The 12,397-nt window shown below is 39.1% G+C and overlaps 1 protein-coding gene across 1 annotated transcript in view; it reads right to left on the reverse strand.

Moving 5' to 3' along the window:
* LOC123558120 (uncharacterized) overlaps positions 1 to 11,976 on the reverse strand; it is a 29,310-nt gene extending 17,334 nt beyond the window's left edge. Inside the window, exons 1-3 of the mRNA XM_053524538.1 lie at positions 11,804 to 11,976; positions 9,888 to 10,064; positions 4,986 to 5,161 (exon numbers count right to left, since the gene is read on the reverse strand). Coding sequence (XP_053380513.1) covers positions 5,034 to 5,161; positions 9,888 to 10,064; positions 11,804 to 11,954 — 456 coding nt within the window. The 5' untranslated portion in view covers positions 11,955 to 11,976 and the 3' untranslated portion in view covers positions 4,986 to 5,033. The remainder of the gene's footprint in view (positions 1 to 4,985; positions 5,162 to 9,887; positions 10,065 to 11,803) is intronic.
* Positions 11,977 to 12,397: the final 421 nt, after the last annotated feature.

Genomic DNA, 12,397 nt, shown 5'->3' on the forward strand with positions numbered 1-12,397 from the left:
TTCTGATGTACAATCAAGTAACCCCTGGGGCTGAGTCAATTTTACCCCGGGGGTCATGATTTGGACAAAGTTTGTATAAGTCTACTAGGCAATGTAACATATCAAATATCTAAGATCTAAGCCTTCTGGTTTATTTTTAGCAAATTTATAAAGATTTCCCTATGTACAAGCAAGTAACCCCTGAGGCTGGGTCAATTTGACCCTGGGTGGGGGGGTCAAGATTTGAACAAATTTTGTAGAGGTCCACTAGGCAATGCTACATGTCAAATATCTAAGCTCTAGGCTTTCTGGTTTATTTTTAGAACATTTTGAAGATTTTTCTATGTACAACTGGGGATCATGATTTGAACAAATTTTGAAAAGGTCTATCAGGCAATGCTACATGTCAAATATCTAAGCTCTAGGCCTTCTGGTTTATTTTTAGAAAATTTTTGAAAATTTTCCTATGTAAAATCAAGTGACCCCTGGGGCACCCGGCGTTCATGATTTGAATAATTCTGTAGAGGTCTACTAGGCAATGCTACATGTCAAATATCTAAGCTCTAGGCCTTCTGGTTTATTTTAAGAAAATTTTGACAATTTTTTTATGTACAATCAAGTAACCCAATGGGGCGGGGGTCAATTTGATCCCATGAATCATGATTTGAACAAATTTTGTAGAAGTCTACTAGGCAATGCTACATGTCAAATATCTAAGATCTAGGCCTTCTGGTTTATTTTTAGAAAATTTTTGAAGATTTTCCTATGTAAAATCAAGTGACCCCTGGGGCGGGGTCAGTTTTGACCCCGGGGGTCATGATTTGAACAAATTTTTTAGAGGTCCACTAGGCAATGCTACATGTCAAATATCTAAGATCTAGGGCTTCTGGTTTATTTTTAGAAAATTTTTGAAGATTTTCCTATGTAAAATCAGGTGAACCCTGGGGCGGGGTCACGATTTGAACAAATTTACTAGAGGTCGACTAGGTAATCACTGTGGGGAATCATATGATCAAAATAATCTCTAAACCAAAGTTATATTTTGAAGAACATGAATAAATTTCCTGTCATGATAAGATATGTAATCTAAACATAGCCTATCATGTGACTAATAAAAATTGTGAAATTATCATGTAGTTGACAATAATGATAGATATCCTGTAATTACAAACACTAAGGAAAACTAGAAAATGCTTTTGTAAAAAAGCGTATGTCTCCCCCAATGCAAAGTCCTATAGGCAAGAAGTCAATAGGGGTCAGGAGCGAAAGTCAAAGAGACACTGATGGTTGGCTGCAGTAGGGATCATCTACTTGGCATGTCCAGTCATCCCACTAAATTTCAACACTCTTAGCCTAGTGGTTCTCAAGTCACTGTTCAGGCTCCTGTGACCTTGACCTTTGATCAAGTGACCTCAAAATAAATAGGAGTCATCTACTCTGCATGTCCAATCATCCTATTAAGTTTCAACATTGTAGGTCAAGTGGTTCTCAAGTTATTTCCAACAAGAGTGCCAGAATGTCACAATATACGCCCGTCACAGCGAATTTCTTTACACTAGCACCTGTATTTGCAAATGGAATCTTAATTTTCTAGTTGTTTACAATGTTTTTTTTTAGAAATTATTGTAATTCTTTTATTTTTCTAAGTCCACAAAAAAAATCCTTACCAGGTAGAGATACCTTAAAATACACCCAAAATTTGAAAGTAACATCAATGTTGTACCACAGAAAAGTGGTCTTGGTTTTTCAGTAGGGTCAATTATAAAAAAGTTACAATGTAAGTTATTTATAGACACAACTAAGGGAAGTTAATCTTTAAAGAAAGAAAAAAAAAAAATAAATAAAAAAAAAAAAAAAAAGAAAAAAATTACAAGTCCATACAAAAATCCTTACCAGGTAGAGATAGCTCAAAATACACCTCAGAATTAGACGTAACATGCATGTTGTACTACAGAAAAGTGGTCTCGATTTTTCCCTACGACTTGTAATGAAAAAGTTACAATATAAGCTATTTATAGTAACAGCAAAGGGAAGTAATTCAAAAGAAGGGACCAGTGCATGACACTCCGTCTCATGATGGTGTACAATTGTGCCAAGTTACATCAAAATCCCTCCATGCATGAAGAAGAAATGCTCCGGACAAAGTCATTCTTGTATCTGACCTTTGACCTTTAAGTGTGACCTTGACCTTAGACCGAGGGACCTGGTTCTTGCGCATGACACTCCGTCTCATGCTTGTGAACATTTGTGCCAAGTTGTATCAAAATCCCTCAATGCATGAAGAAGAAATGCTCCGGACAAAGATTTCATTCTTGTATCCTTGACCTCTAAGTGTGACCTTGACCTTACCCCTAGGGACCTGGTTCTTGCGCATGACACTCCGTCTCATGATGGTGAACAATTTTTCCAAGCTACATCAAAGTCTTTTCATGCATGAAGAAGATATGCTCCAGACAAAGTTTTCATTCTTGTATCCTTTGACCTCTAAGTGTGACCTTGACCTTAGACCTAGGGATCTGGTTCTTACGCATGACACTCCCTCTCATTATGGTGAACAACTGTGCCAAGCTACATCAAAATCATTCCATGCATGAAGAAGATATGCTCCGGACAAAGTCATACTTGAATTTTTCATTCTTGTATCCTTTGACCTCTAAGTGTGACCTTGACCTAAGACCTAGGGACCTGGTTTTTGCGCATGACACTCCGTCTCATGATGATGAACAATTGTGCCAACTTTCATCAAAATCCCTCCATGCATGAAGAAGATATGCTCCGGACAAAGTCATTCTTGAATTTGACCTTTGACCTCTAAGTGTGACCTTGACCTTAGACCTAGGGACCTGGTTCTTGCGCATGACACCCCGTCTCATGATGGTGAACAACTGTGCCAAGTTTCATCAAAATCCCTCCATGCATGTAGAAGATATGCTCCGGACAAGGTCTGTGGACGCCGCCCGCCCACCGGCCCAACCGCCCGCCAGGGGCGTTCCCATAATACGTCCCGTTTTTCAAACGGGCGTATAAAAAATGACTTTACATGAACAGGCCACTGTGACCTTGACCTTTAATAGACTGACCCCAAAATCAATAGGGGTCATCCACTCGGCATGTTCAATCATCGTATGAAGTTTTAACATTTTGGGTGAAGTGGTTCTCAAGTTATTGATCGGAACTGGTTATGAATGTTCAGGCCCCTGTGACCTTGACCTTTAACGGAGTGACCCCAAAAACAATAGGGGTGATTTACTCTGCATGAACAACCATCCTATGAAGTTTCAACATTCTGGGTGGAGAGGTTGTCAAGTTATTGATTGGAAATGGTTTTCCATGTTCAGGCCCCTGTGACCTTGACCTTTAAAGGAGTGACCCCAAAATCGATAGGTGTCATCTACTTTGCATGTACAATCATCCTATGAAGTTTCAACATTCTGGGTTGAGAGGTTCTCAAGTTATTGATTGGAAATGGTTTTCCATGTTCAGGCCCCTGTGGCCTTGACCTTTAACAGTGTGACCCTAAAATCGTTAGGGGTCATCTACTCTGCATGACCAATCATCCTATGAAGTTTCAACATTCTGGGTCAAGTGGTTCTCTAGTTATTGATCGGAAATGGTTTTCAATGTTCAGGCCCCTGTGACCTTGACCTTTGACGGAGTGACCCCATAAACAATAGGGGTAGTCTACTCCAGCAGCCCTACAACCCTATGAAGTTTGAAGGTTCTAGGTCAAATGGTTCTTCAGTTATTGCTCGGAAATGAAGTGTGACGTACGGACGGACAGACGGAAGGACGGACAGGGCAAAAACAATATGTCTCCTGGGGGAGACATAATAATAAGTATCAGTTTCCTGAAGTGTTCCAGATAATCAAAAGGTAATTGTGATTGAAATCTATGTAGGTTTAGGATAGATGTATGTCGGCATATGATAGGCTATATTTCAATTTTACAGCAAAAGATTCTACAATATTATCCCATATTATTATTTTTTTATTTTGGTTTAGAGATTATTTTGATCATGTGATTCCCCGCAGTGGGTAATGCTACATGTCAAATATCTAAGCTCTAGGGTTCTGGTTTTTGAGAAGAAGATTTTTTAAGATTTTCCTATGTAAAATCAAGTGATCTCTGGGGCGGGGTCAATTTTGACCCCGGGTCATGATTTGAACAAATTTGGTAGAGGTCCACTAGGTAATGCTTCACAACAAATATCTGAGCTCAAGGGCTTCTGGTTTTTGAGAAGAAGATTTTTAAAGTTTTTCCTTTCGGTTGCCATGGCAACCAGAGTTCTGCAGTTTGGTGAAGTTTGGTGTAATTCTGCCTAGTGGTTTTCAAGAAGATTTTTTTAGAAATTGTTGATGGATGACGAACGACACATCAAGCAGTCACAACAGCTCACCTTGTCACTTTAAAAAGTCCCGTAACTCTGCAAATTTTATTTTCTGAAAGAACATAACATGCCCCATGCACAACTACTGTTGTTACTGATCACTTGTGTGAAGTTTCATTAAACTGTGTCAAGAGGATGAGAGTTTGTGCGCACAAGATTGGGCCAAAATAAAAAATATGTTTGTTTGCTGTCTCCCCACCTACCCACTTATAATGCTGCGCGCTTTAAGTTTTTATTGGATAATGCTGGTCAAATTTTTTTACAAGTTGCAGTATGAAGTGTTGCATATATTTCAAGTAAGCAAAATAATAAGAAAGTTTGAATAATTATTATATGTCTTATTTTTACAGAAGAAATATTCTTTAAGATGAGACTATATATCAACTGGCAAAAGTGTAATCCCTCAGGCAAAAAAAAAGTAATAGCCTACCTACCTACCCTACCTTAAAAAGAAAAAGAAGGGTCGTGAGACAGCAAACAAAGACTTTTGTAAATGTGGCCTTGTGTCTACAGACAGACAGAAAGACAACCTGAATCAGTATACTCCCCCACCTTACAACTTTCTTGTTGGGGGTACAAAAATTGGTTGACTCTATCCTAGTAAACCTCGATACTAACCGTTATGACAATTTTTCTCCTCAGTAAGACTTGGACCCCCATCAGCAATCATACTGTTGTCTTTGCTAAAAGCCGGGACGAGTTTCCACTTGATTCCGGCTCAGCAGTTTGAACAGAAACGAGAATCTCATTGACTGTGGGACTTTCATCTACACTCTTATCCTCTTGTCTATCACCTGAAAAACATCCAAGGCCAGTTAATTATTGTGGAGGTCTGTGGAAATACGTAAAAAAACGAGCTGTCACTAATGGTGACAAATGCCCCCGCAGCACCTTGACCTTTGGCCTGGTGACCTTGACCTATGACCTGGTGACCCCAAAGTCAGCAGTGGTCGTGTACTCAATAAGTACTATCAGCATGTGAAGTTTGAAGGTCCTGGGTGCAGTGGTTCGCGAGTAAAGTGCCTTCATGCAAAAAGTTAACGTTGTGACGAACGAACGAACGGACTGACAGTTGAAAACTAATATGCCTCCCTTCAGGGGCATAAAAAAAGATATTGAATGTAATGTCAAGACTTTTAAAACTGACATTTTATACAAGCAAATTTGAATGTTTGACATCAAAGACTTCTGACTTAATTGTGTGACTTTGTTATTGAGAGTTTAACGAGGCTTCTGACTTTTGGTGGACTTTATGGATAGATTAATGGGGCAAGAGAAGGACAATTTTTGGGAACTTTTAATGGAAAGATTTATGGAGCTACATAAAGACAAAGTTTTGGGGAATGTGGTTCATGGATAATGTAATGAAAAAACAAAGTTTGGGGGACTGTTTTATAAGATCTAGGAGGCTACTGGAGGACAAACATTGTGGGACTGTTATGGCTAAGTTAATGGGGCTACAGTAACTGAAGGACAAAGTTTGGGAGACTTTGTGTTATGGAAAGATCTATGAGGCTACTGAAGGACAAACTTTGTGAGACTGTTATGGCTAAGTTAATGGGGCTACTGAAGGACAAGCTTTGTGAGACTGTTATGGCTAAGTTAATGGGGCTACTGAAGGACCAGGTTTAAGGGGACTTTATGTTATGGAAAGATCAATGAGGCTACTGAAGGACAAACTTTGCGAGACTGTTATTGATAAATTAATGGGGCTACTAAAAGACTAGGTTTAAGGGGACTTCGTGTTATGGAAAGATCAATGAGGTGACATGTAACCACTTGGGTACATCAGGTAAATATAATTAAACAGTCTAGAAAATATGATCTGATAATTTTTGAAGTATTTTTTTTCTATATAACCCATATAACAAGTGACCAACAGGGCAGGGCCTCTCAAAACCCCAGGGGCACAATTTGAACAATCCTGTTAGAGGTCCACTAGGCAATGATACATACCAAATATCAAAGGCCTAGGCCATGAACTTTCAGACAATAAGATTTCTTTTTTCCCCTATATAAGTCTATGTTAAACTTAGGACCCCTGGGACGGGGCCTCTTTTCACCTCAAGGGCCAATTTGAACAATCTTGATAAGAGGACCATAAAATGATGTCACATGCCAAATATCAAGACTCTACATCTTGCGGTTTTGGACAAGAAGATTTTTTAAGTTTTTCCTTTCGACTGCCATGACAACCAGAGTTCTGTATGGAATTAATTTCTTTAAATAATTTTGAAAGGGGACCACCCAAGGCTCATTCCTGTGAAGTTTGGTGTAATTACCAAGTGGTTTTCAAGAAGATTGACGGACACACAACGCACAACAGACATTGATCGGTCACAAAAGCTCACCATGAGCCGGCTAAAAAGCACTGGACCATTCAGTCTAATCTGTTATTTGGATGCTTTGTAAAGTTTTTAAACTAGATGCCCACGGGCAACATGTTGAACCTGCCAGCTGTCAAAAGGACTAGGAGTTGCACATGACACCCTGTCTCACTGAAACAAACATTTATACCAAATAAAAAACAACAGCTGTCGGAGGACAGCAACGCTCGACTATTCAACAGCCTAGTCGCTTGAATGAATACGAAAGTCGAACAAGAGTGCCAGAATGTCACAATATACGCCCATCACAGCAAATTTCTTTACTCTAGCACCTGTATTTGCAAATGGAATTTCAATTTTGTGGTTGTTTAGTAATCATTGTAAGTCATTTGTTTTTCTAAGTCCACAAAAAAAACTCCTTACCAGGTAGAGATACCTTAAAATACACCTAAAATTTGAAAGTAACATCCATGTTGTACCACAGAAAAGTGGTCTTGTTTTATCCCTATGGTCAATTATAAAAAAGTTACAATGTAAGTTATTTATAGTAACAACTAAGGGAAGATAATCTTAAAAAAAAAAAAAAAAAAAAAAAAAAAATCCCCCCAAAAAATTGTAAGTCCACACAAAAACCTTTACCAGGTAGAGATTGGTCAAAATACACCTCATAATTGGATGTAGCATGCATGTTGTACTACAGAAAAGTGGTCTCGATTTTTCCCTACGACTAGTAATGATAAAGTTACAATATAAGCTATTTATAGTAACAACAAAGGGAAGTAATTCTAAAGAAGGGAACTGCGCATGACACTTTGTCTCATGATGGTGTATAATTGTGCCAAGTTACATCAAAATCCCTCCATGCATGAAGAAGAAATGCTTCGGACAGTCATTCTTGTATCTGACCTTTGGCCTCTAAGTGTGACCTTGACCTTTGACTTAGGGACCTGGTTCTTGCGCATGACACTCCGCCTCATAGTGGTGAACATTTGTGCCAAGTTATATCAAAATCCCTCTATGCATGAAGAAGAAATGCTCCGGACAAGGTTTTTATTCTTGTATCCTTTGACCTCTAAGTGTGACCTTGACCTTAGACCTAGGGACCTGGTTCTTGCGCATGACACTCCGCCTCGTGGTGGTGAACAATTGTGCCAAGCTACATCAAAGTCCTTTCATGCATGAAGAAGATATGCTCCGGACAAAGTTTTCTTTCTTGTATCCTTTGACCTCTAAGTGTGACCTTGACCTTAGACCTAGGGACCTGGTTCTTGCGCATGACACTCCGTCTCATGATGATGAACAATTGTGCCAACTTTCATCAAAATCCCTCCATGCATGAAGAAGATATGCTCCGGACAAAGTCATACTTGAATTTGACCTTTGACCTCTAAGTGTGACCTTGACCTTAGACCTAGGGACCTGGTTTTTGCGCATGACACTCCGTCTCATGGTGGTGAACAACTGTGCCAAGTTTCATCAAAATCCCTTCATGCATGTAGAAGATATGCTCCGGACAAAGTCTGTGGAGGCCGCCCGCCCGCCAGGGGCATTCCCATAATACGTCCCGTTTTTCAAACGGGCGTATAAAAAGGGGCATAATTTAGTAAAATAGGGTTATGGAACCTGCATAGTGCTTATCAGCTAAAGACAGTGGACAAGTGTGTGAAGTTTCAATCCATTTCCATTAGTGGGTACTGAGATACCAGCTTACATATAAGAATTTAACCCAAAACTCCTAAGTTGAAAAAGGGGCATAATTTTGAAAAATGTCATATCATGACAGTGAACTAGTGTGTGAAGTTTCAATCCTTTCCCATTAGTGGATACTGAGATACCAGCTTACATACAAAACTTAACCAAAAATTTCTATGTTGAAAAAGGGGCATAATTTTGTAAACAAGAGCTGTCTCCATAGGATGACACATGCCCCCGATGGCACTTTGAATGAATAGTTATGGCCAATGTTAGAGTTTAGGACCTTTGACCTACGGAGCTGGGTCTTGCGCGCGACATGTCTTCTTACTGTGGTAGACATTCATGCCCAATAATTTTAAAATCCATGCATGAATGACAAAGATATGGACCGGACACGCCCATCAATGCACTATCATGAAATATGACCTTTAACGTCTAAGTGTGACCTTGACCTTTGAGCTACGGACCTGAGTCTTGCGCGCGACACGTCGTCTTAGTGTGGTACACATTCATGCCAAGTTATTTGAAAATCCAGTTATGGATGACAAAGATATGGACCGGACACGAATGCACTATCATGAAAAATGACCTTTAACGTCTAAGTGTGACCTTGACCTTTGAGCTACGGACCTGGGTCTTGCGCGTGACACGTCGTCTTACTGTGGTACACATTCATGCCAAGTTATTTAAAAATCCATCCATCGATGACAAAGATATGGACTGGACACGAAAATTGCGGACAGACTGACAGACGGTTCAAAAACTATATGCCTCCCTTCGGGGGCATAAAAAGTGAAATAAAGTTATGGGACCTGCTTTGTGCAGGTCAGATTATGACAGTGAACAAGTGTGTGAAGTTTCAATCCTGGTTCTTGCACATGACACTCCGTCACATCGTTGTGAACATTTGTGCCAAGTTACATCAAAATCCCTCCATGCATGAAGAAGAAATGCTCCGGACTCATTATTGAATTTAACCTTTGACCTCCAAGTGTGACCTTGACCTTTGAGATAGGAACCTGCGGCTTGCGCAATGACACTCCGTCTCACAGAGGTTAACATTCATGCCAAATATAAAACAAGATTGCTCCATGCATGTCAAAGTGATGGTCCGGACAAACCAAATCCGACGGACGCACGCACATACACCAAACAGCCATTTGGACAAACTATGTCTTCGCTTCCCGCAAGCGGGCTCGACAAAAATTACACCGATAAACTATCACTTCTAGCATTACCACAAGAAAAAACTTGACTGTGCCAATTTGGTGAAATAAATGAGTTGGTATCAGCAAAATACCCAATAACTTTTGAAAAGCCATGGTAATAATATAATTTTTTACCCAATTCATATTTCCAGTAACAAATTCAGACAAAAAGTGACGGGTAAATACCTAGCTCAACAGTTGCACTAAAAGCTTATCTGGAGCTCTGAAATATAATAATATACAAAATTTTTTATAGATGAAGCAGGTTATGTGAAAATGGTACCACTAACCATTATGACGACTGCTCTCCTGTGTAAGACATAGCACCGTATCTCCACTCCTACTGTTGTCTTCATTATAGGCCTTGGGCGAGTTTCCATTTGACTCTGGCTCCGCAGTTTGAAGGGGAACAAGATTCTCATTGACTGTGGGACTTTCATTTACACTCATATCCTTGTGTCTATCACCTGAAAAACATATATAGCCAGTTAATTACTGTTCTGGTCAGTAATATTATCCACAATATATACTGAATTAAATACTGCCAATATTTATTTATCTATTTGGATTTAATACAAGAAATCTAAAATCAAAGACTGCCAACTCTGATCATATTTTAAGTTAACTCAGTGGGGAGAGCGTTGGTCTTTGGATTGTGGGGCCACGAGTTCGATCCTCGGGCAGGGCTTATGTTCTCTATGGCAATTTGGTAAAAGACATTGTGTCTGAAATCATTCGCCCTCCACCTCTGATAATTCATGTGGTGAAGCTGTACTGGTACAGAATCCAGGAACACTGGTTAGGTTAACTGCCTGCCATTACATGACTGAAATACTGTTGAACAAGAGCACCGCCTTGCGGGTGCTGACGCTCATCTGATTTTTTTTGTGTAATAGAAATATTGTCCTACCCATGATTTTCTAAGTCTAAAAAGGGCCATCATTCTTGCAAAAAGCAGGTTAGAGTTATGTTTCTTGATGTTCAGTGTCCACTTATGATGGTGAAAAACTGTTGCAAGTTTTAAAGCAATAGCTTTGATAGTTTATGAGAAAAGTTGACTTAAACATAATACTCAACCAAGAAAATTATTTTCTAAGTCCAAAAGGGGCAATAATTATTGCAAAAAGCAGGATGGAGTTATGTTGCTTGCTGTACAGGGTCAGCTTAAGATGGTCAACAAGTATTCCAAGTTTCAAAGCAATAGCTTTGATAGTTTAAGAGAAAGAGTTGACCTAAACATTAAAACTTAACCAAGAAATCTGATATTTTCTAAGTCCAAAAGGGGCCATAAATCTTGCAAAAAGCAGGATGGAGTTATGTTTCTTGCTGTACAGGGTCAACTTATGATGGTGAACAAGTGTTGCAAGTTTTAAAGCAATAGCTTTGATAGTTTAGGATAAAAGCTGACCTAAACATAAAACTTACCAAGAAAACTGATTTTCTAAGTCCAAAAGGGGCAATAAATCTTGCAAAAAGCAAGATGGAGTTATGTTTCTTGATGTACAGGTCTGCTTATGATGGTGAACAAGTATTCCAAGTTTCAAAGCAATAGCTTTGATAGTTTAGGAGAGAAAAGTTGACCTAAACATAAAACTTAACCAAGAAATCTGATATTTTCTAAGTACAAAAGGGGCCATAAATCTTGCAAAAAGCAGGATGGAGTTATGTTTCTTGCTGTACAGGGTCAACTTATGATGGTGAACAAGTGTTGCAAGTTTTAAAGCAATAGCTTTGATAGTTTAGGATAAAAGCTGACCTAAACATAAAACTTAACCAAGAAAACTGATTTTCTAAGTCCAAAAGGGGCAATAAATCTTGCAAAAAGCAAGATGGAGTTATGTTTCTTGCTATACTGGGTCAGCTTATGATGGTGAACAAGTATTCCAAGTTTCAAAGCAATAGCTTTGATAGTTTAGGAGAAAAGGTGACCTAAACATAAAACTTAACCAGGCAACGCCGACGCAGACGCCGACGCCGACACCGACGCCGACGCCGACGCCGACGCCGACAACCGCTCAAGTGATGACAATAACTCATCATTTTTTTTCAAAAAATCAGATGAGCTAAAAACGGCATTAAACCAAAAACAATGAAAGAAACAATATCTTTAAGTTAGATATAAAGTGATAGACTCAACTGGGCAATAAATAATGCATACATAATTTTGTACTTATGAAGGTAGCAACGCGAAAATGTTACCACTAACCATAATAACGACTGCTCTCCTGGGTATGACAAAGGTCTACATCACCATTTCTACTGTTGTCGTCACTATAGTAGCCTTGGGCGAGTTCCATTTGACTCTGGCTCAGCGGTTTGAAGGGTAACAAGAATTTCATTGACTGTGGGACTTTCATCTACACTTTTATCCCCGTGCCTATCAGCTGAAAAACATACCTGGCCAGTTAATTACTTTTCTGGTCAGTAAAAATATCAACAAATTTATACTGAACATAATGCAGTAAATCATAAATCTAAAATCAAAGGCTGCTGACACTGATCATATCTTTAAGTCAGATGTAAAGTGACAGACGAATTTGAGCAATAAATAATCATTAATGCATACATAACTTTGTATTTATGAAGATGGTTACATGAAAATGGTGCCACTAACCATTGTGACGACTGCTACCCTTGGTAGCTGCTGACACTGATCATATCTTTAAGTCAGATGTAAAGTGACAGACGAATTTGAGCAATAAGGCCAGAGTTTTTTTATCTTTCGTTTTACGGGAGATTTTTGAAAAATGAGCAGGGGGAGGAGGGAATGAAAATAAAAATAACAAGAGGGCCAAGATGG

This window comes from Mercenaria mercenaria, chromosome 15 (genome assembly GCF_021730395.1).
Source record: "Mercenaria mercenaria strain notata chromosome 15, MADL_Memer_1, whole genome shotgun sequence".
Classification (NCBI taxonomy): Eukaryota; Metazoa; Mollusca; class Bivalvia; order Venerida; family Veneridae; genus Mercenaria; species Mercenaria mercenaria.